Below are 25,007 nucleotides of genomic sequence, written 5' to 3' on the forward strand. Positions count from 1 at the left end.
ATGCTGAAAAAAAATCACATTTTCTCTTTCTAAGGGACAAATGTTAACTGCATTGCCCTCACAACTTTTCATCATCGTCTGGCTCCACTGGTTTTCATCTGCTTAGAGAGGAGGCTGGATGTGGCAGATGTCTGGAATGGAAATTGCAGTAACCTTCCAGCACAATTTTAGGATACTGGACTAGCTCTTTGATCAGTGTGTCCAGGACACTTTTATTTTAGTGGGGTTTGTTTAATGCAAAACTGTTCATGTGTGTATGTGAACATATATAAGCGTACATATAATTTTTTTTTTGAGCATGATATGGCTGGAATCAGCCTTGCCTGGCAGGTCTGTGCTGTGTGATCACCAGTCTGTTTTCCATTCCTCCAAGTTTCTGCTTCCAATGGAGAACAGCACCAGGAGTTATTTCAGCTCTGAGTAACTCAATAGCAGTGCAGGGTGGGCCAAAGCTAATGGAAAATGGTGGCAAATTGAGCATTGCATTTTCCTCTGCCAGATGATCCAGTGCAGGGTAAGGCTGTCCTGCTGCTACCAGCTAGACAAGAGTTACTCTGTGCTCAGGACTGAACCTGTTTGTTCATTATCATTGAGTCTGCCAAGTTGTTTGACAGACTGGTGAAATAAGATACTACATCTAAATTATTAGACACTTCTCTAAAATGGGCCTTCCCTGTCTCACTTGTGGCAACATACAGCAAAAGAACAAACTCTGTTTAAAAGGGTGCCCTTCACGCATTTTCCATTTAGTATGTAAGCAGTAAATAGTTTTGAAAATTACTTGGAGATGGAAAATTTGCCCCTAGATTTTCCCAGGTGTCACAGGCAGAATAGTGCCAACCTGAGATTTAGCTGGATATACTAAATGAAACACAGTTCCTTACAGATTTCTGCTCATACTAATAGTCTTTTACTTTCTGGCAAGTGTGTGTAGATGGAGAAAAAATGTAGTAGGGTCTGAAGTAGATGAACTAGGGAAAAAATAACCATCATATGGCTACAGTTCATAAGCAGTATCGAAGATCATAGCAGATCAAGAGGCTCATCCACTGAATTTCCTTAGTTTGTGTTCCCATGTCTCTTCCATGGCATTGTATCATGTCCTTTAAACAAGTGCTAGCCCACATTATTCCGAGGAAAAATTACAGGAACTGAGCAATGAGCTACGTAAGAGAAGTAAATCAGAAAACATATCAAAATCAGTCCAAAAAGACTGATTTTGGTCCATGCAAACCATAAATCCCTGAACACTTGCTGAATGCTTATGAGCCAGCAAAGAGGAAAAAAGAAAGTGATTCATAAATTCTAGGCACAAAGGGTATTTAAATTTCAGTCATGCACTTAACAAAGAATTAGACACCAGAAGACACAAATACACAGAGAACAAGCCTTTCAATTTCTGAACAGAGTTCTCTCCCTACAAGAACAAATTAATTTTACTTCTGTTTAGCTACAGAAAAAGTTATTTGATATACCAGATAAGATACTGCTAATAAATGAAGCTGGTTTGGAAATATAGAGAATTCCACACACAGAGTATATAAACCACAAATAAAGTAAACCAGGCTGTATTTGGAAGGAGACACAGGGAACGCTACGAGATGCATGACGTCCCATCAGGTTCTCCAGTTCCTGCCACTGGCACAGATACAATCTTTTATTGTGGGCCTGATGGGCTCTCCCTTCCTTACTGAGGTGAAATACCAGAAGGTGCCCATCACACCCTCACTCCTTCAATTCCCCATGGCTGAGACACCTTCACTGAAGACAGCAGGGAATTGTTTTTTCCTTACAGTTTTCAAGTGAGTAAATGAAGTCATCTCTTGTCCCTTTCTTTCATCTTCCCTCTCTCATTATTGGGAATAATAATAGGAATGTGCTTATATGAAATCTTTTGTTTAGCCAAAGAAAACTCATCTCACAAGCTCTAAATAATATGGAATTTACATGTCTGGTCAATAGTGGGAGATGGACGATGTGACTTATAGACTGAGCTTGGCTGACCATCTTGCATTAGGCAACAAAACTAGTGGCTAAATCAAGGCCGTCTTAAATGTGTGTTTGGGACATGCACAGCACAATAATTGGTTTTCTTATAGATTGCATCTCTGTTTAAAATCAGAAACCCAGGCAAGGGTAGATATGATCTAGACATGTAGAAGTCCACAATACCCTAGTGATGGCATTCCGATTTTAGAGATTTCTCATGGGTTTTCTGCTGGTTGCAGCTAAATGACAATGAAGTGGGGGAGGATTCAGGAAACCTTTAAATCAGTGTAAAAAAATTATGATTTAGACAACATTGTTTGAAATTTCTAGAAGAAATTTCTAGAAGAATTAATAACTCTTTCTTCTAAATCCATCGTACACTCCTTTGTGTCTAGATCATATCTACACTTGTCTGGGTCTCTGTTTTTAAACAGAGAAGAAATCAATAAGGAAACCAACTATTGTGCTGTGTACACCACAAACACAAACATTAGTAGCACCCCCATGTAAATCAGCTGCCATCACCTGTCTGTGTTCCTGCTTTTCCCTTCCTGGTTTTCTTCGATAATCTCTTTACATAAACTTTTAGGAAAAGCAGGCTTTAGGGCTCATGATATGTATTAAAATGCTACATATCCCTCATCTCCATAATTTAGCATCCTATTGATGGATAATAAAATTTAATGCTTTGTTTCCTTCCTTCCTCCCCCCACTGCTCAGTATTGAAATTTCAATCATGAATCATTTTTAGACATTTAGACACTGAAGCAGAAGATGCTGAAAGAATTAAAGCAGAGCTTTATATTCAAGATTATCTCAGGTCTCCACCCACAAATCTGATCTGGTTAATGCCAGTTTTCTGCTTGAGCATACTGCTAGTTTCTTTGTGGCCAGTTATAAGAGATACCTTTCTTTTACAGAAATCCATTAAAAAATTATTGGTGTTACTTTAAATCTTCAAGTGATTTTTGTATGGGTGTCTGCTCCCAGCCAATTTCTGCCAGCAAAGACCACTTTATTAATAGCATGTTGATACTGTTATGCTAAATATAATAATTAAGACTATTAATAAATACATGCAAATAATTTTTACTAATAATTAAGATGATTAGGCACTCTTTCTACAGAGGCATAACAGTGTCAACTGTCTCATATGGCACTGCCTGGCTTACCCTGCTTTTTGGCCTTCCGCCTCCTACCCCAACCCCTCCATGCATCTGAAAGTGGATGAAAGGTTGATCCAGAGAGATCAAATGAGCAATGATGGGAAGTCCCAGCTAACAGAGGAGAGAACGAGAGCTAACCATATGTGATACAGCATTAATCCATTTTCCCCCAAAGCTTTAGTGTTCGTACTGTAAGTATTCTGATATCTTTGTATCCTGGAAATTTCACACCACCATGACTCTGAGCAGGCATACTCTCTCCGCTGAAATGGCAGATTTGCAGGCAGTGTGCTTGAATCTTTTTTGTTTGCAGTCAGTGAAGAAATCTAAAATCTTTGATTAAAGTATGCAGATGGAAAATGGAATATGAAAAAAGACTGTAAATTTAATGCTAAGCAAAGTATGAACCAAGAGAAACATATGGACAATTGTTTCCTTCTCCTGTTTCTGCTTCAGTGGTGACAACATATTTTCAATTTGGATGAGCAACACGTACATAAAGTATTCTATCATTCCCTTGGAGATTTCCTTACAATGTAAGTTTTTCTAATATATGGCAAAATAAAAAAGACTTAAGAAAAAAGTACACTTTTACTTGATTTCTCCATGCCTTCAGTAGTCTTCTGTATCTCAGCTGTTGAGTGAACTGCTCATGGTATGGCAAAAGATATTTCATCAATGGATATTGCAATTTGAGCTTCCTTCATGCCTTGGAAATGCATTCAGAAGCTTTCAATGGTTTTGATATTTCAGGTGAGATGTGGTCTCCTTTGCAAAACTTTTGACTCCACAAAAGAGTAAGAGTTATAATTGTGATCATCTGACAGTTTCTTCTTTAAAAATAAATTATATTGTGAGCAGGGACTGCAATTAAGACACAAATTGCCATCAGTTTTGTTATGCTGAAGTTGCCTTTTCGATCTTTTCCCCTTGCATTTCTTCTCTCTACCTCTCCTTGGATGCTCCTCACAACAGTCCCTCAAGGTTATTTTCAAACATTTCTGTATTCTCTGTAAAATTCTGTCCCAACTCCCCTGGATGGGTTTTAGAGAGGAGAAAGCACAGCAGCTCAAAGCTTTGATGTTGTATGACAGACAGTGCTACTGATGAGCCTTTGCTTCTCCCATCATGTGCTACAGCTTACATTTAGCCCAGGGGAGTTTCCCAGGATAATGCAGTGTGGATAATCGTGCTTTCCTGCAGCAGAGGAGACAAGGCAAACCTGCAATTCAGCAGCTCTGGTGCTCTTGCACATGAGGAAATACTGTCAGTGGGGAAAGACATTAAAACACTAGATCAAACTGGGACCTTGCAAGGTGGGAACAGCACTTGGTAGGCAGTGCACTTTCAATAAACCAAAATTTATTAAATTGGGTTCAGATTAATTGGGTCATTCTTTATAGTGATGATCAAAATCATCTCTACAGTCTGACTAATAATAATGAGAAATAGCCTCTATCCAGTGGCTACCCATTTTAATTCAGGCATTTAGCTCTTCATTTTATGATAAATGTGAAACTTTTGTAGTGTTCTGAATGCAGAGGAGTTCCTTTCTAGCCCAAGAAAAACACAATACAAAACTGGAACATCTCTCTTTTTTGGCCTTTCAGAGTGACTATTCTGTCTCTAATCCCATTGGAGTTTCAAATTTTATTTCAATCATATTCTTAGTCTACATGCACAATTTTTAAGGTTTGGAGTTTTAGTTATAGACACAGATACATTAGAAGATAAATGTAAGGATTTTATGATAAAAATGTGGGCCCCCTTTCTATACTCAGATACTGTCTTTGCTATCAGGCTGAGTTTAGATTGCAAATATTTTGGGCATCTAGTCTTTGGACAAACAGAAGCAATAAAGAGAAATTGGAGGTAAGATAGATGAATTTGAGCACACCAAAACAAGGATATCATCTACCTGCATCAAGTGGGGCAGAGATGTCCAGAGGGGAACCAGGATGGCTGGGGCAGAGACCAGGGAGTGCAGAGTGTGCTGTAGCAGTGGGTAAGAGAAAACTGCCATGGAAAGAGTCAGACCCAAAAAGCCAAAGTTAGGAGAGAGCAGAGAGAGTGAACAAGGGGTGCAGTAACAGAGGAAACAGGGGCTAGGTGGCAGTGTGTAAATTCCCAGTCAGTGGGATAAGATTTACTGAAGGCTCAGTGGTTTTGCATATGTCTTTTCTTGTCATTGTAGGGGTCAAACAGCTTTATTTACCGCTGTGCTCAGAGCTCTGCAGATAAAAATTAAAACACAGACATAAAGATCAACATGTCTGTGTATTTCTAGAAAGCTGATGATGTGGGGAAATGCAGTTTTACATTTCCTATGTTTCTCCCCCAAGTTGCTGCAATAATTAAGATATGATCTTCATTAAAATATCAGACCAACAGGACTACTCAATGAGTGTCAGAGGTCTATTTTCAATGAAATCCAATAAAAAATAATGGATGTATTTTCAATAATCAGTAACAATTACTAATACAGTCACTTAACAAGACTTGCTGAGGGGAAAAGTAATTGCCAGGATGCTGCATTTCTCAGCTTTTATGCTAATTAAATGTATTAGTTATCTAGAGTTCTGCCTTTAAAACCCACAGAGAGTCACAGCTTGCCTCTTAATTTGAGATGCTGCAGAATTTTCCCCTGGTGGTGCTCCTTCAGCTGTCTTCTGCAAATCTCCTAAGCCACAGAAATGTTTTACAGATGCACCCCAATGCAAACACATGCACTGACATATGTAAAGAGAGTTAACACTAATTAAAGTACCAGCTTATTTCCCCGAGTCCCAGAGTACCTCTGCTGCCGAAACTAAGAATTATGAGCATGTACTTAAGGAAGTACATTTCCAGCAAACAGTCTTTTATCCTGTCATTATTGTTTAATATTTGCTTTTGGAGGAGACAGTGTCAAAAAGGAATAGCATATGAGATCTGCAGCTGAGAAATGGAATTATTAAGCTTTAGTTGTCTAGATTTTTGAACCTATACATCAGACCACTGTAACTCTTCAGTTAATGGGGCTGGTAATTCCTGTTGTTCCCTCCTATGGAACACTTGCTGACAAGTTTCCTTACACGAGACAAGATCTTAACTCCCCAAGCTGAAATGTGGCTCCAGTTCCACATAAGCAACAAAAAGTTGTACTACTGTGTGGTATTTCCAGGTTCCCTGCATGCCACAAACAGCTGAGCTTGTGAAGTCCACTTGCCTTGGAGGGAAGCAAGGAACCCCCAGGCTCCTTCCACAGATATCTCCCTCTAAGCCTCACACAGATGGAAGACAATACAGAACTTCAGAAGGTTCATGCTGCTAATGAGAAGTATGGGGTTTTTCTTAAAGCAGCAACTGAAAAAATTCTGAAGTGAGCAAGGTGTTTTAAATAGAGTACAATTAACCATGTATGAAGGATTGCGTTGTTCATGGTGTGAGATGACGTCAAACAAGACAATGAGAGCTCGGAGTGTGACTCCTGCAAGAGGCTTAAACACCTGCCTGCACTTCTGTGATAACACCTTACAATAATTTGACTTGAGAACATCCCCAGTTGTTTTCATAATTTCACACAGCATGCAAGATTTTTCTTATGTCTTTAAAAACTTAGTCCACAGCTCAACAAGATTTAAATGAAGGAGTCTGTACTTTTATAATTGTCTGTTCAAAGAAGCCAACCTAGCCAAAAAAATCTATACAACTAAAAGAATCTATAAAGCTTTCAGTTCATCTAAAAATAGGCAGTCATATGAATGGCTTCTGCACTCCATAGACTGTGATGTTTATACATCCGAAGGCAATAAATGGGGATATAGATGCCTAATTCACAATAGAATCCATGTTTTTACCTGACATCAGAATCCCATATCTATTTTCACTTGAATAAATAGCAAGAATAATCCTCATAATCATTTCAGTGCACATAGTTACTGTAGCAGCAGTTTCTCTGCACAGAGCCTAAATTCCCCTTCAACCCTACTGTATTCTTGCCTAGTTAATCCAGTTAACCAGGCACTGCAGTCTGTGGGCCCAACCAGTACTGCCAATTCCTGATTCCTCATCCAGATTCTTCAAGAGAAGTTAGAATACTTGGCTGCTTGATTTCAGGCAACAAGCAATATGTTGTTGACATCTCCTAGAATAGAGACATTTCTTAGAAGGGTGGTGTACTGAACTAGGAGTTGGGTTTGGGTCAAATGCTGCCCATCTTGTCTCATGTACTCTAAACAGCAATATTCATCAATACACATATTTATTGCTCTGTGAGTTTGTTTAAAAATGTTCCTTCTTAAAAGCATACAAAATTATTCTTACAAGTAGCTTATTACTAAGATATGTAAAGCTCAACACAGAAAAGTGTCATGGGACATGCTACTGATGTTTCAGGTAGTAGCAGGTCAGTTTTTTAACCATTTGTGAAATATAATTTTCTTTTCTGGAATAGACTTCACCTCCTTTCCTGGTAAACCACAGCAAACTTCTGCATACATTAAATCCATAAAATAACCCAGAAGGGGAAGCATATGCAGGACATCAAAGTTCACTTGTCTGTGGAAAGCATTCAATATCCTCTTGGTGATATCTTCTGGTTGTGTATATTATGGGAGGACAGACAGTCAGTTTGAGGAATAAAGGTCCAAATACTCATACCCATGTCAGAGGCCCAAGCCAGCAGGAGATGCTGTCAGTGGTGAGGGTGATTTGGGGCTTCAGATCAGAGTGAACCACACAGCTTCATGTGGCTGTTTCCTGATTGCTGGTCTGCAGCCCTTCTCCCTGCTGCGCTGCTGCTGAAACTCAGATCAGCAGAAAATGTGCTTATTGGGAAGTTTCACTGCTGCATTGAGCCCAGGCACTTGGTGAAAGCCTGGAACCTTCAGAAGTTGCTGTTTCTTTGCTTGCCCTGCGCATGAAGAGCACCGTACTGAGCCACACTTTAGCTGCCAGCCATGTTGACTGTAATTGGTTGCACTGTGGTGTGGATGAAGGAAACAGCTGTTAAATAATGTGGTAATATTGCTGTGGGTACTGCTGTTCTAACAGGTGGCACATGAGCTTTTAGGTATAGAAGTTGGTAGAGGGTTTAAGATAAATATTAGGGATATTGTACAGTAATTACACACTTAAGTACAGTGGCTGACAAGCACGCCTGTGTGCTTGGAATTTTGTAAATTTTCCTTTTGAATTTGCCTGATAAGCTGAGCAAACTCTTGGGGATGCAATACATCTGAATGGATCTATTCCATATTTCATGCAGAGAAAAACAAAGGAGCAGCTATATGAATTTCAGTCATTACAAAACAACACACTTATGATGCTGGCTTTTTACAACAGATGAAGCCAAATGTGCTTATCAGTAACAATATTCTCCTGATTTGTCTTTAGGCAGAGGGCAAATGTCATCAATTTCTTCTCTCATTTACTTTCTCACATGGACTTCTGCCTGTGAAAGTTGGAAGAGAGCCTATGCCTTCTACTGGAAGGAGACTGATAGTCTTGCAATTGCTGGCAGAGTACACCCCAAGTACATTCTCCCTTATTTCTAGTCAAAAGCCCTTTACACAGGGCCATGGAAGAAAGCATCACCATTGCAGTGCATACACTTCCCTGCTGTACCAGATAATTCTCTCCAAGTGCCACGCTCCAGTTAATGCCTAATGAGTCGTGCCCTTCCCATGGTTATCAGAGGTGTCACCTGCTCTTAAAAGCTGATTCACTCAGAGTGGTTTGACCCTTGGACATGTACACACAGAAGGTCTCAGTAATACTTGACTCTACAACACAGAAAATATTAGAGTCATCAGCTGTGAGATTATCAAAAATAACTGCCCTGTGGTGATTTTGCATGACTCCTCCATGTGATCTGAAGAAGGATTTGGCTGAAGAAGCTTTTTATTTGCAATGCAGTGATGCTTGGCATCATCTGTGTAGACAGCTGTCCCAGGTTCCCTTCAGCACTGTGTGGAATTCCAAGACCTGTACCTGTGTAACATTAACTCTAGAAAACAGTTCCAGCAAAGGAAGTGTAACATTTGTCATTACTTTAAGTCCTTCAGGCAAAATGAAAACTAAGCATTAGATTGCCTGCAAATTGCTTGTGCTTATAAATGTTTAGTTGAAAAAGAACTGTTGTGGCAGGAAGACAAATCCTGGATGATATAGCCTGGGCTTTGTTATAAAAAAGCTCAGTTTATAAGGATACAGTGGTACTTTCCAATCCCATTCTCTGAGATATCAGCACACAGGAGACAAAGAACAGATTCACAGACTCCTTTGGGCAAATCTTTCTAGCTTTTATAATATTTAAGAATCTTTGCCTATTTTTCTTGCTACTGCAGTATATAATTACCTCTGTGGTAAAGCAATTTTGGGTTATTCAATAAGAGCAATATAATGAAATAATCTGTGTTTAATATTTTTATTTTAATTTGACATCTGTGCAAATTCAGAAGTTGAACATAGCCAAAGAAGACTATTATCTGGCTATATGTACCCAGAAATTTGAAAGGTTAGCTATAGGATTCCTTTATTGTAAAAAGGTAATTTCCTTCAAGCTGGGATAACAACATATATTACAACTATTTATCCAAGATAAAACTGACAAATACAGTGTTTCCAAAGCCCAGTGGCCATCCAGACAAATATAGATATCATTACTGCCACCTATTGCTGCAAGGAAAGAATTGAAGATGTTTTCATATTTGTATATTTCCACATGGGGATAAAATTGGAAAATAACAAGCTTGTTCCAGATAAGGCATTTGTAAGTAAACATGTTTTGATATCTTCTTTGACAGTGTTATTTTCAGAGCTATATAAATTTGGCTAGAACAAGTGTTAAGTGAGTTCAGCATTGTCATGGACACCTGGTAAAAAATAGTGCTGGACTAGAAAGGAACTCCAGGCACCACACAACTCAGCATCACAGTTACTTGTTTCTGTATAACTGGAGCTACAATCCCAAGCCTTGAGCCAGGTGCCCAGATATTATTCAAATGTACTTGGGGAGATGTAGGGCCTCCGGTCATAGGTGAGAGCTTTTTCACTTGTGAAAATGATTACAGAAATTATGTTTCATACAAGCTAGACAACGGTCTTGCCACACAGGTTGTCCCACAGAAGGAAAAGGCTCCAAAATGTGATAATGGACTGGATGATGGGAGTTTGATTAGAAATATGTAAATGCTTGCTACCAGACAAGTAGTTGGAAGTAGCTGTGGAGGTTTTTTTATTTTTGCATTAAAGACCAGGAGGGGAAATTGCAGAGAAAAACAGAATAATCTAATACCTCATCTTCTCAGCTTATTTTCAGTTTTATCGAATTGTTTAAATTTCAAAATTACCGTGATGCAGAGGGTCATATACTGTCACAACATTAATTTGAGTAGGAACAGAAGGCTCTGAAGATCTTTTTATGAAAGGACAGTAAGTGGCAGCAATTACTGCTGAAATCTAAGTGAGTGGTATGTGAACAGGCAATCAGAGGCCTGGAGCTGTCAAAGTCTTTCATTCCCATTTGTCTAATTGTAAATAACAGCAAAGAACTCTGAGATTCTTACTATGATCTTTTTTGAAAACCATTGAGCAGTTCTGGAAACTAGAAACAATATTGGTCAGGACAGAAAAATAAAAAGATAAATGAGTGATGAGGTGTTGACAAAGGGAAGAAAAGATTCATCACACTTCATTAAGGCTTTTTCTTGAGCCAGTCCTCCTGGTAGGTGCCCTGCACAGTTCAGATCTGGATGATACCTCAATTCTGGGCTACCCTCACAGAAGCAAAACATGTTTGGAAAAATTAATCTCTGGGTGTACAGTAGCTAATATATATTGATTTTTCCTTAATCCAAAGTGTCAATAAATTCAGCTACAGAAAACTTCAATATCTATGCAGTCACTTCTTTTATGAACTTCATGACTTGGATATTGGTATTATTTGGGAGTGTAATAAAAAAATAGGAAGGAAATAAGGTCCCTCTCTGTGAAAATCAGAATTTGTTTACATTTCTTTCCATAACTAGGAGAAAAAAGCCTTTATCATACATTATATGGTTCACTTCAGTGCTCTGATCCAGTTATGTCTCATGTGAACTCAAATAATCCACAGCTGAAGCTTATATTTCCCAACTCATTGACCTTTTTATGGCTGTTGAGAACTGTTTTGCACCTAGTATTAATCTTAATGCCTATTTCTATGTAAGGAAAAAAATATTATCATTAGACACAAACTGCATGATTAAGAAAAAACCTTTAACTCAATATTTTAAGGTTTATCCTACACAACAGTTGGGTTGTTAGCACTAAAGAGAAAAATATACTAGAAAATCTTGATTAGAGTGGAAACAATGTTGGCTGAAGCCAGTGTAATCCTTCCATTGACCTCAAGGGCCTTTGAATCCTTATCCTTTGTCTGAATCCTAATCCTTCTTTTGCATCCTTATGAGAATGCAAAATCCATCTAATTTGATTTCTCTGTGATGTGTTGAAATTATCTTTGAGGAAAAAAAAACAACCCTTAGCATTCTGCAAGAACATGGGTTGCCTTCACTGTCAGCCAATGGATTTTCAGTGATTCACATGTGAATTTTGGTTTACTACACCCGGACTGAGACAAACATGTCTTGTGACCCAACTTTTGTTGTCCATGGGCTCTAGGCATCCCCACTGCCCTGGAGGAGGAGGTAGACAGTGTCTGCATTTGCTGTAGAAGTGCTTTCCTCAGTCAATTAGATTAATCTTAGCTGGAGTATCTCTAGCTGGTAGTTCTGTTATTCACATCAATGGCTAAATCTTTGCTTAAGCCTCAGAAGAATTTTTATGAAATTATGTCTTGTAGTAATCAATTTGAGTTTAATTCTCTGTTGTAAAAATAAAACAATGTTTGTTTAGCTTACCTTGGTTTTATGGAATATGAATTCACATTCATGTTCCAAAAGCAAATAAAGTTTTTTGGCTATTATTTGTCTCATCACACCTTAGAGGTCTCTGCTGCTAACTAAGAAATCTAATCTATTTGTTCTTTATTCACAAGGAATTTTTTTGTTTAGCCTTAGATCTTTTCTTTTTTGACTGTTTTCTTACAGATCCTAAGAAATTGTATAACCAGAAGGATCTATGTCATTTAGAATTACTGCATAGCACCTTTTAAAAATAATTTTCTGTAATTTACTTAAAGTTAGTTGTTTTCAATGTGAAGTGGTAGCCAATGAACCAGCCATCAATTTTTTTTTTTTGTGAGAAAAATGGGCAATTAATGGTTGAATTCACCAGAGATACTGCTTTCTTTTGTAGATGGATATTTCAAGTCCAGTCAGTAAAAACGGAGACAAAAAGTTATGATGTCCTGATTGATCATATCACATGAAACTTTTTTTGAGATTGTATTAAATTTCAAGCTTTAGAGCAAGTGGCATCATCATATGTTTTTCAGTCTTTTTATTACAATTATTTAATCTAATAAGGAACACAAAAGTGTGACCTCTGGAAGGTTATTTATGGTCATTAATCCAGGTGAGCAATTCAGATTCTTGTCTTTTGATGTATATATATATATATATATAATTCCTGTCACTTTATTTGACACTAGCAACACAGTCATCTAGATTTAGTCATTCCTACTGTGATTTCTCAGAATCCTCTTCAGGTGATATAATCCCCATTCTTTTACTACTTACATAGATAATAAATACTGTGTTACACCTCTCCAGTCCTGAACTGCAGGGCATTTCAATTTTAGCCTCATTTCAGGATGAAGATAGGCTATTTATTCCTACCATTTTCTTCATGACCATTCAAGCCCCATGATAGAATTTAAGAGGTGAAAGCTCTCACTAGCTGCCCACTGCTATGGACTATATCAAAGACTCACTAAATTCCACATATTCAGTTTTCTCAACGCTTTCTTCAATTTTTCATGAACTTCCTAGCAGTAAAAGGAGGGGAAGTAAGACAGTCTTTGAACTTGGATACATTATTTTTCATAGACTCAGACTAATTCAGGGTGGAAGGGACCTCCAGACATCTCCAGCATAATGATCTTCCCAAAGCAGGGTCAGCCTTCAGATCAGAACAGGTTATTTGGGATTTATCCAGTCAGGTCTTGAAAACCAACAAGGATGAAGACTGCATGACTTCTCCACCTCATGACTTTGAAACCTGCTTCTATTTCATAACATCAGAAGGAAACTGATGGAAAAGGCAATTAAAACTGCCGATTCTTGAACCCAAGTCCTTTATAAGCATTGTGAACCTTTCCAGGGAAGATACTCTGACTTGGCAGATGCAGTGAACATGAGTTGAGCCACATGCATGGTTTTACTCCATGCAGAGAGAAAAATCTTCAAGCACATGGGATGCACACAGAGCCTAGATACTATAAAAGATACAAGTAGATTATTAATCATTCTTTCCTACTTGGAAATTATAGCAGCATCTTCTAACTCAACTTTCATCCTCCAGGCAGTTTTATTTTGATATTTGTAGCTAAGGCAATTGAAGAAATCTAGAAATGGGGCAATATCAAAAATAGCAATTAAATTGGGAGGGTCTTCATTTTTTTTCTCAATTGTTTGCACCTTTGAGTTTCTTGAGCCAGTTTTTATGTTAGTTATGCCTTGTCCCGTCACTGAGCAAAAGACTTTGAAGGTTTCTCTACTCTCATTTCTATGTGGCCCTGATATTTCTGCATACAAAAACAGTTGGAGTAGTACTGGTACAGACTGACAAAGTTGTATTTATGAGATCAGTGTCAAGGATGCTTCCATAGCTCTGTTGGCCATTGCTTGATGAATGGTGAGAGAGAAGCCCAGGGCATGTCTGAATCCAAACCATGGTGAATGTAATCCTTGCAAAAGTCCTTCGACTTCTCCTATGAGCTGGTTCAAACAAAGTACTTGGATTATGAAATGAATGTTTCAATTAATTCTCTTAACTAGGGATATTTGTAACAGGAAAACCCTGAAGTTAAGGTGCTGCTGTTTAAACATCTTGCTAATGGGAAATTTTTTTCAGAAAAATTGATGTGTAATCAAACCAAAATTTCACTTACACAGTATGTTTGAATTTAAACTGCTTAACTAAAGAGGATTTATCTTTTAAATTCACTAAAACAGTGGTTTAGCGAATTTAATTAGAGTATTTATCTAGAGAAACTAAATATAACACACTCCAGAAGTCCTCAGTTCTGAGTACATCCAGTAACTTGTGATGCACCTGGGCCTGCCAAGTCTTCCCCTGGACCCCTTTGAACTTCTGTGCCCTGCTCCTGGCTGGCAGTGCTCAGTGCAAGGGCAGAGCAGTGTCTGTGCTTCTTCGCACTCATTAGAGCGCTCAACAAGCTGCCTCTGGAGAGCAGAGCTTTTAGTGCTCGCTGCAAACTGGGGCCAATCACCCAGCAGAGAGCTGCTGGAGGGCACACTCTGTGTGCATGGTGGCACTCTGTGTGCATGGTGGCACTCTGTGTGCACGGTGACCCTGTGCTTGTCCTTCTCACCCGCCTTGTGAATCCGCGCACCTCGCGCATCTCCAGGCGCGTGACCCCAGAGCAGCAGTGTCTGACTTAATAAACTTGTTTACCTTCTGGCTTTAAATAGCCCACGACTTTCACTTGCTGTAAGAGCAGTTTAAAATATCCTCTTTGAGGTCTGAGGCAGGGCTGTGAGCCCACCAGGTTGCCTCAGGGAGTGAGGGGTTTTGCTGCTGTGCGCAAGGCCATACGCCCTGTGGTGCCTGCCCCCAGCTACATCCTGCCCCTGAGCAAAATGAGCAAAGCCAACAGTGAGGAACATCCCTTAGGTGGGAAAGGCTTTATGGTTTGTGCACATCTGTATCAAGTATCAGCCACTGCCTGAATTAGTCATGGAAGGATAAGCACAGATCTAATTGTACCACTCAACTTTCTGAACATTACAGGCACAAACTGAATGAAGAATATATTTGATGATACATACAGTTGTCAAGTGGATTTGTCAATGTCTTTTCTGGTGGCTTTAAAAATGTATAGACTGCTTAATGATGAAATACCATAGCAGATATTCAAATTGTTTGAACTGATCTTCTTTTAAAAAAAAGACAAAAAAGGCATTGTCTTGTAATGAGCAATCCCTGGGGGCTGTATTGTCATACACATTGCAGTAGCTCATAAAGATGAATTTCTCCTTTAGATCAGTTTTAGTCTTGGTGAAGTGCTAATGACTGTATAATTCTAATTCTTCATTTTCTTAAACTGGGGAAAAGAGTTTGGAGTGCTGTTGAATGTATCACTGATCTCAGGAAGCCACAAAAAGACCCAAATGTACACGTGTATGACCTCAATCTTTTTACCCACATGAGAAGTGCAGAGTCAGTTTGTTCTTGTTAAAGTTTGTGAAGGCAAAGTTTAAAATATTTAATTCAGGTGTCAAAACTATTACTTACTTCCATGGAAAGTTATTGCTGTATTTTCAAGTCATGAATCAACCACAAAGACTATTCAACAGGAAATCACAATTCCAACTCTTATCACAAAACTGTTATCAGAAACCAAAGACAAAATTGCCACTGGAAAATATAGAAACCATCTGAGCAGTAGCTATTTCAAAAACCCTCTCATCACTTGAGAGATTAGATATAACATTACATTTAGAATTGCATCGAATCTCCTATGCTAATTTAACCAAATTCAACAAAATACAAAATTCCAAATTTAAACAAAACACAAATATGTTTCATAATATAAACAAATATATTTATCTCTACAGTTTTTCTCACAACTTCACCCATATGAAATCAGGGAAGGAAAGATTACAGTGTGGTACATGATATGGCAAGTGATTACAGGGGAAAGGAAAGAGAACTCAGAGTCTGGAAGATTTTGGGTGAAATGGGCTCTAGGACAGATGTTCCTTTTATTATACAAATAACTGCTGCTTATAACGTTATAACATAGAACTGCTCCTGAATCAGACAATTATAGGTAGCCAGTATTTCACACTGAAATATTGGTATAACTTTAAATTTCCATGCCAGATAGTTCTTCATAATGAGATCCTGTTCTTACACAGATATATATATGCATTCTACATTATTTCCAAATGTGCAGAGAATTATTCAAAGTAATTTCTTATTCATACTGTGTTTCCTCAGCTTCCACTACTCAAATTATAGACATAATTTTAGGATACTTCATAATTTCATATGAATCTCAACAAGGGCTAGAAAGCATGGAATAGAGAATGCTAAGGAAAGTGTAGGTTTCCTTCTTCTGTCAATAAAGATGTGAAACTTAGGTAAGCAATAAATATATTATAATTGTTTTTGCTATCTTATTCCTGTATAATGTTTACTTTAGAAGTCCTTCTACTTTAAATTTGGAAAAAAAATATGGTGTAACATGTTTTCCTTTTGCAACACTTTACTTTTTTGAATATTCCATTTATGGGCATGTTGGGAAAAAACTTTCCTAGGAAATGTTTAAATTAGAACAATCAAGACATCTCTTCTCTAAAAGAGATTTCAGAGGTGGGAGTGTTTGCAGTTCATTTGCAGACATTCAGGAACTTATTTTGCCAGTTTATGGTTCCTTGTCTTTTGAGGTAAGTGGAAAATTCAGCCCAAGGGCCAAAACTGTTGCTCAAGTTGTTCAACTGCTGCTCTGCCACTCTGGCAATGCCTCACCAAGAACAAGGAGTTTCAAACCTGCATGAAGTGCAGACAAGGTGGTGCCACCCAGCACTGCCCCATCAGGCTGACCCAGCCCCGGCTGAGCCTCACCAAGGCCAGTTTAACCAGCAAAGCCAAGACGTGAATTTTCCCTGAGCAGCTCCACACCAGTGGCAGTAATTCTGGGCCAAGAAAGAGGGTGGGAATGCCTGACAGTGGTGGGGAGAAGTTGTTTCCATCCCTCCTCACAGCAGCATCAACTTGGGTCAACAGAAAATAATCCTGGAAGTGCAACTCTCTAGGGTAATATCGTGGCACTCTTGTGCCAAGAATGACAGAGTTGAGCTGATGCTTCAGCCTGTCATAATCTCCACCTTCCCTTATCCCACCTTCCCTTATCCCTGCTCCTTTTCCCAGCATGGTACTTGGTTTCAGACAGCCAAGTGGAGATCTGGGAGTGACAGCAGAGCTTCTGGACATACTCAATTAGCACAAGACAGATCACAGGACTCTGCTGTGTGTGAGTGACCATGCATGGCAGATTAGCAGGGTCTGCCAGACAGGGTAAACCACCTATGTCTCCAATTAAATTATTTCAGTCAAATGTGGAGTCCCTGAAGCAATCAGGCACCTTCTAGATGCAAGTCTGCCTTCTCATTTTACTGCTGCTATAAAGAATAAAGTACATAATCCTGAAAACCATACCTATGTCAATGCTAACCATATGAAAACAAAACTACAATAAATGGAAACCCAGAGAGCCTCTTTAGTATGCATGTTTTCTCAGGGCAGCAAAAATATGTAGATAAAAATAATTTGCCTTTATGTATTATATAGCTGTCATTTGGTTTGTAATGATTTAAGTGACTTAGTCCTCATACCCAAATGGGGAAAACTTTAAAATTGCAGATTTCCTTTGGGTATAAAATGTAATGTTTTCCTTTCCTTATTTTCCAGGGACATCAAACCTGACAACATACTACTGGATGAACATGGTGAGTATTGCTTTCTCTCAGAATCTCTAATTCCTGAGATCCCAGTGGCATGCTCATGACACACTTTGTAAATCAACCTCCAATGTTGAATTCCTACCTAAATCTGGGCTTTCTCAGAAAACCTTGTGGATTTCATAGTGTTCCCTCCTATCGCCAAAGAAATGTGCAGATCAGAAATTTTCAAGTTCCGAATACAAAGGAATTTAATATGAATTGAGATAAGCAGGGACACTTAGTAAAAAGAAGTTAGCATTTTATTAACAGGATTGTGTGGATCACCATAACCCCTTTTTAGGTCCCTACCAATAGAACAGTACCAAGCACTTTATTTTCTATTTTAGAACTTCTGAAGGGCTAAGAAATTCTACATAGCAAATTATTTCTCATGTAGATATCTAAAATTAACTTTCTAAAATCTAGATAGGGAATTTGGAAATTTGACTGAAAAGTTTCTCTCCATACATGTAGCTCTGGCTTAAATAGCATAAAAAGGAGTAGACAACAATAAACAGCTTTGAACTTTTACTACTAATTCCATGTTCTTAAAGATAAAAGACATGGTATGAAAGAAAAGCAGCTGATTCTTTTAAACTGAAATTTTAAACATGTTCTCTCTCCAAGAAGTATTTAGTTAAAATGTCATGTATCTTCTTGCAACTGTTTACAGGGAAAAACTGAGAAATTTAGGTAAAGAGGGCATTAACCTTGTATCAGTTAGAACAGAAATACATAGAGGAAAAAGCCTAGGTAGAAAAAGGAGATGTGTGCCTGCTACTGTGGGAAAGTCTTGTTCTTTGTTTTTGATTTGCAGAAAATCTCTGAGAAAATATAATATTGAAATCATGCCAATGATGGCATTATGTTTCAAAATCCATTGTAGAGCTGCTGAGTATACAAGTAAAAGTTGATTAAAGAGGTAACATTCTGCATAGATGATGTTTGTTCCTGGGAACACAAAAGCTAATAAAGCTAAGTGATATTGGAGTTTTAAACCATCTATAACTTCAGCAATTTAATGCTTCAGATCCATAAGTGCTAATGTTCCCAAGACTCTGGTATCAGCAAACAAGCATGAAATAGAAATATCTTGCCTTTAAGTCCTGGTGAATTAAAGATGTCAACAGCAACACAAAATGAGTATGAGTGTGTCAAATCTCTGATTGATAGCCTTGGAAGCACAGTCACCTTTATCTCTGCCCTGCCCCTCATCAAGGTCAATTAGTGCACAAAACCAGCCTCTTGTGGCTAAAAAACAAACTCTCTTGTGAGAGCCTTCCTATGGGGACTCAGGCATCACAAAGAAGAACCTACACCAGAGTGAGCGCAATGATGCAAAGTGAAGGGGATTTTTTGTGATTATAAACTATTCAGCAACAAAGTTATGTGCAGATGGCTTGGAAATTTTGGGATGGATGGCCTCTCTTCTGCAAAGCAGCAGAATACTGCTCCCTCATTGCACACCTGCAGACAAGGGGTGAAAGAACAGATCTCTCCAGACAAGCACACCAATCTTGGTCAGCAGAATTTATCAATTCATGGGTTCAAACAAGTTCAAAGAGCTGTCACGTGGTTGGGGAAGGAATTCCCTGAAGCCTGTAAAGGGTCTATACACTTCAACTCACTAAATGCGCACAGTGTCTGTCCCGTGCTGATTACCTCAGGCTTACCTTACAGAAGTGAAGCTCTTTTGCAAGAAAAAAGCTATTCTTGAAGTCTTTAACAGCTCTGATTAAGCTGCAACATAGCAACACCATTGTAACAAAATCATCAGATTTCACTCAATGGAAAAACATGCTGAATATATGCACCACAAATATATTTGGCTGCAGAGTAAGCATAACAAATTCACCTAACATGAGCCTAACCAGGTGTACAGGAAGGAACTTTATTTTAGCCTGTGGCCTCTAAGTTGGCTCAACAGTTTCCTATATGCTTGACTTTACCCCCTAGGTCCTCTTGCAGTTCATTAAACAAATTATGCTTACACAAATTATCAAGTAATTGGATATGCACAACATTTCTGACTGAGACAAATTCTCAGTGACTCAGATTTCCTTGGCCTCACTGAAGAAACCTATTCTGGCTGAAGTCAAAATTTAGTGTTACACCATTCATATTACCTTACATCTTCAAGCAGTTAAATTGACTAGCTTTCATAGCATAGACCAAGAACACATATTATAGATATTTGTGCTCAGTAAAACTAGTTTCACTGTAATTTATCTGTATGGCTTAGGGAACATACCTCAGGAGTACAGAAGTAATGAAAACAAAAGATTTTTCTTAAAAATGATCAATCTAATTTACAAATTAAAAAAAAAACACAAAAAACAAACCACAAAAACATATACAACATATTCAAAATCATTCTGGCAGAGGAATTCTGGCAGTCTGAATTTTCCATATGCTTTTCATCAAAGCCACATCTCAGGACTGGTCATCTGATGCCTGCTCTGATGGATCAGTGAAATAAATGTTTGATGATCCTGAAAAGCAAAATGCTACATGAGAATGGGATAAGCAGCCATTAAAAATGGTGTTCAGCCCCTGTCAGAGGTTGATTGCATGGTCTCCTGGAGACAATACACATCTAATCTCTGAGGAGAGAAAGTAGGGATGGTTTCAGGGTTCATTCTCTGAACCAGAATCAGACCCTCTAAGGAAATTAATTCAATCAATAAAGCTCCTTTTTAATGGTTTTTTTTTTTTCTCAGCTTTCCCAGAAAGCTCTTCCTCTTATGACTAACACTAATCTCTAATATTAGTAGTAATTCTCTGTTCTGCTAACATATATCTGAAATAGAATTATTCCAGTGACAGCTGAAGTGACTACCTCATGTTTCAGGGCAGCTATTACAATTGTATTGCACAGAGAAAAGCATTTTAGAATTCTCTCAATGACAGAATTCTGGTTCCTCTTCTATTCCTTTCATTTTAATGGTTTAGAACAATATAACTGAAATGACAGCATTTAGATCTGGAATCTACTAAGTCTGGTCCGTGATGTATTTTTGTCTAAACATCAAAGAAATTAAAGATGTCTTTAAAAGTTTGCATGATCTATTAACTATGATGTCAAAGAGACATAGAATTTGTCAAATGCAATAAAACAAGCAGTGGTAAACAGAGTAATAAATTGAGATTTTCATGAGTGATAACATTGTTCCTACATTGTTCCTATTTGGTAGTACCATTGAAATTACCATTGCTGATGGTTCTGCAGAAATTACAATCTCTGCTTTTGCATCCAGGCTTGGCCTTTTGCTTAGTGACCACACCATCAATACAATCTGTTTACAAAGAGCCTGCAAGAGTTTGAACACCTCTCAGGCAAGCTTTCCACAACATGGTTTCATGCAGCAAAATCCATGCTTGGTTTACTGAGCAAGGACTCCCTGCTAGGTCAGATCCAACACCTTGGCCAGCATTTTGTTGCAGCTGGGGACAAAAGGAAGCATTTGTGGAACATGCATTTTCCCACTTTGCCATCAGTGTTGCCTATCACCCACAATTTTTTGTGGTAGGATATCAGAGCATCTTTGCATATTCCATTTAGAATGTGAAGAAAGTAACTTGTTACTGAGTTAGCTGCCTTCTTGAAGCTGCAGCTGATATTGGCCTTTACAATCTCCTGGAGCAACAAATTGTAGAAGTTTACCATCCTTCAAGAAAGAAAAGTGTTTTCTTTAATATGTTTTAAAATATGCTTAAAAAAAAACAACTGAAAAAACCCCAAAAAAACAAAACAAAAATGAAAAACTCCAAACATCTAGAATTCCAGGGTTTGATGAATAATAACTTGCAATCACCAGAGTCAAGATATTCAAAAACTCCTTCAGCACCCTCCTGTCAGCAGAAAGAAGACCCTCAGCTTTTTCAATGTCTCCCTACTGGGGAGAAGTTTTCTCCCTCTCTCTCTTGCCATAGGTGGAACAGCTCAGTGATGGGGAAAAGCAAAGGGGCAGCTTTTCCAGCAGTAAACTGTGTCCTACCTCAGGTACAGGAGCTGCCTCTTGCTGTATGGGCAGCAGGATGCAGAGGAGCTGTGCAGAATCTACCTTCATGATCCATCCCTTACCTTCCAGAAAGGCATTTCTAACAAAAAAACCCACAATGTAAACAACATTTCATGTGTGCTATTCTGGTTTTGTTAAATGAAAAGAAATCTAATTAAAGGGAGAGAAAATAATGCACTGCAGGAGAGGCAATTTTCACTGCAAATCACCTGTTTGGATCAGTCTGAATGGATGGATGCAAGAGATGTTTTGCAATGAACAGTCACACAGGCACTCTAATGGAGCCTCACTTACAATGCTGTCATTTAAGTGGAAGAACTTCATATATATTTCTATTTCTATTATCTGTCAAAAAAACAGAGAGAATATTGGGCTACCAAAATCCTTGCAACCTTTCATTCTACAGTGTACATAGATTGCTTTAAACTACTGCCATGAGGTTGTTTTATGTTTTTCAGTTATCATTTCCAAGAAGCCTTCAGCCACAGTGTTTTATGATGGCAGAAATAAACTGCAAATATGCTACACTCCAGCCAGCAGGGAGTAGGACACCACCTTGGAATTGTTATGTCAAGCTGGGCTGTGAACACTGATTCTTGTCATGGCAGCCTAACACTTCCCACCTTTTATAAAGGGATGCCTTTCCTTGGCTCACACTTTTTCTCTGCCATGTGTAGAGGGCTTCCTGGCCTGGGCATCATAGGAAAAAAGTGTTAATAAAATGCAAGCAGTTTTTTTGAAAAAATTGCAGAAAAGTGGGCAAACCATTTCATTGAAGACTTCTACTGTGTCTCATTTGGAGAAACAGCTTAAAGTTTAGCAGTGGGAAGTACCTTCTTAAGTACTTCCCCCTTCAAAATCAGGTCAGATCTGGCCAAATTAGGGCCCTGTGAGAATTTCAGTTCACACATGCACAGCTGCACAATTAGAGGTTGACTGATACACTTCCTCTGGTCTTTGAGCAGGATCTGGGTTAGATTGTTGGAGCAGCCTGACATTTTGTTGAGGCTGCTCTTCCTCCATCAGTCACCAGGGTAAAATCCATCAGTCATTTGTTACACTCTTTTCATCTTTGGCAGCAAACATGATTAAAAACCTCCCTTGCTGAACAACTGCATCATGCCCAAAGCCTGATCCACTCTGTGGATTGAATGAGACTGAGACCTTGATAAAAAAAAACCCACACAAATTTGTCACTCAGAAGTGTAGCTCAACACATGATATATTAATCCTGATCTGAGTGCAGAGCTAAGATGGGGGAGTTCCTTGTCCTCCATGGCACTGCCAGATGTATCACAGCAAGGATAGCATCTGCATCACCCCACAACACTAGTCCTTGAGCAAAGATACAAAACCTAACAGAAGACTTGTCAAATTAAAGCTTTACATATTTTCAAACTGGATTTCTATCCAGTTTATCTGCCTATGACAAACCAGGATCAACAGCTATTACTTCACAGTGGTGGAGCAACTGAACCTATGCTTATCATAAACCATCCCAGGAAAGGAGTAATGGAAGGTTTGGGCCATTCAGCCTCATTAGTGCAGTTTGAATCATGTCTGGCTGGTCAGGCAGCACATTCTCAGGCTGACTTCTGCCACTTACTGTTCATCTTGCAACCTGCTCTCAAATGAGTGATGATTTGGGATCTGCTCCTGTTATATGCACATCTTCTGCGACTATGGATCTAATACTATACTTATTGTCTCATAAAAATGCCATTTGTCTTCTCCTCTCCCTCTTTGCCCTGAGAAGACTCAGAAAAAGGCTGATGGTGACCTGTAGTGGATGCAATTGTAGACAGTGTCACAAGTACCTGAGATGTGAGGGGTGACTGTAGCTGGAGACGAGGCAAATTTCACACCCAGCTTCACATCTGCTTCTGCATGTTACTTCTGAGAAGACAGAGGGAATAACAGAATAACAGAATGGTTCTGGTTGGAAGGGGCCTTCGAGATCATCATGTTCCAACCCTCCTGCTGTGGGCAGGAACACTTCAATCAGACCAGGGCTCAGAGCCCCACCAAGCCTCCCTGAACACTGCCAGGGATGGCCCATCCACAACCCCCTGGGCAACCTCTGCCAGTGTCTCACCACCCTCCAGGGGGGTCTCTTAAGGACAGAAAGAGAGAAATCACCTCCCTCAGCCTGCTGGCTGTGCCTCCTTGATGCAGTCCAGGCCAGAGTCAGCCTTCTGCAAATGCACCCTGCTGGGACATAGCCAGGTTTTGGTCCTCCAGAGCCCCCCAGCTCTTCCCCCCAAGGCTGCTCTCAATGAGTTACCATACCTCCCAATGTGTGTTCGTGTCTGAGATTGCCTTCATCCACTACCTTACACTTGGACTTGCTAAACTTCAAGTTAAACTTGCTGAACCCAACTTCAATGGGTTCTTGTGGGCCCATTTCTTATCTTTGTTCATGGCATGAGAAGATTCAGGAGTGATCAGCAAAAACAGTTCAGGAGTGCAGACAGGTAGTGGGTGACAAGAAAATTATTCCATCACTGTGCTTCCAAATTGATTTTTCTAGTTCAGAGTAACATTTAATATTAAGTTTCTATTAATGTGACATATATTTCAAATTGTGGGTTTTTTTCCAATATCACTTAAATATTAGATAAAATGAGGAATATTTGTATGATGTGCTATTTTAACTTCTGTTTTTACTTTGTGTAATTGCAGGACACGTTCATATCACTGACTTTAATGTAGCAACCATAGTGAAAGGCTCAGAAAAAGCTTCTTCTATGGCTGGCACAAAACCCTACATGGGTAAGTTTTCAGTACATTTAAAAATGCAAAAAAAGCCTATATTAAGGCTGACTAATGGTATAGCAAAAGGATTTTAAGTTGTAAAAGCATAAAGTAGATGTGATCAACTTCTTTTTTTGACAGGATATATATGTGTGTCAGCAGTGAAAATCTTCAGAGATGGAGGATGTTGTTTGGATGTTCTTTTATACAGGAGCTTGATCTCTACATTCTTCTAGTCAGGTTCTGTTTGGTTTTCTGAATTCAAATTCAGGAGAATTTGTGTGTTACTTTCTGTAAATCCCCACACCTTGAGACCAGAATATATGATATATTTGCACCACAAGAATATATGGTCCATCTGCTTAGGTGAAATGAGCAGCACAGGCATGGCATACAGAGCATTAAGAGGTCAAGGGAAAGATGGGAGACAGGGAAAATATTTAACCTTTTCACACTAA

The 25,007-nt window shown here is 38.8% G+C and overlaps 1 protein-coding gene across 2 annotated transcripts in view; it reads left to right on the forward strand.

The window, feature by feature from the left end:
- Positions 1–25,007, forward strand: part of STK32B (serine/threonine kinase 32B) — a 157,964-nt gene that overhangs the window by 92,346 nt on the left and 40,611 nt on the right. For both annotated transcript variants that reach the window (XM_036382793.2, XM_036382792.2), the window contains exons 5-6: positions 17,742–17,779; positions 24,478–24,567. In XM_036382793.2, coding sequence (XP_036238686.1) covers positions 17,742–17,779; positions 24,478–24,567 — 128 coding nt within the window. The remainder of the gene's footprint in view (positions 1–17,741; positions 17,780–24,477; positions 24,568–25,007) is intronic.

This window comes from Molothrus ater, chromosome 4 (genome assembly GCF_012460135.2).
Source record: "Molothrus ater isolate BHLD 08-10-18 breed brown headed cowbird chromosome 4, BPBGC_Mater_1.1, whole genome shotgun sequence".
Lineage (NCBI taxonomy): Eukaryota > Metazoa > Chordata > Aves > Passeriformes > Icteridae > Molothrus > Molothrus ater.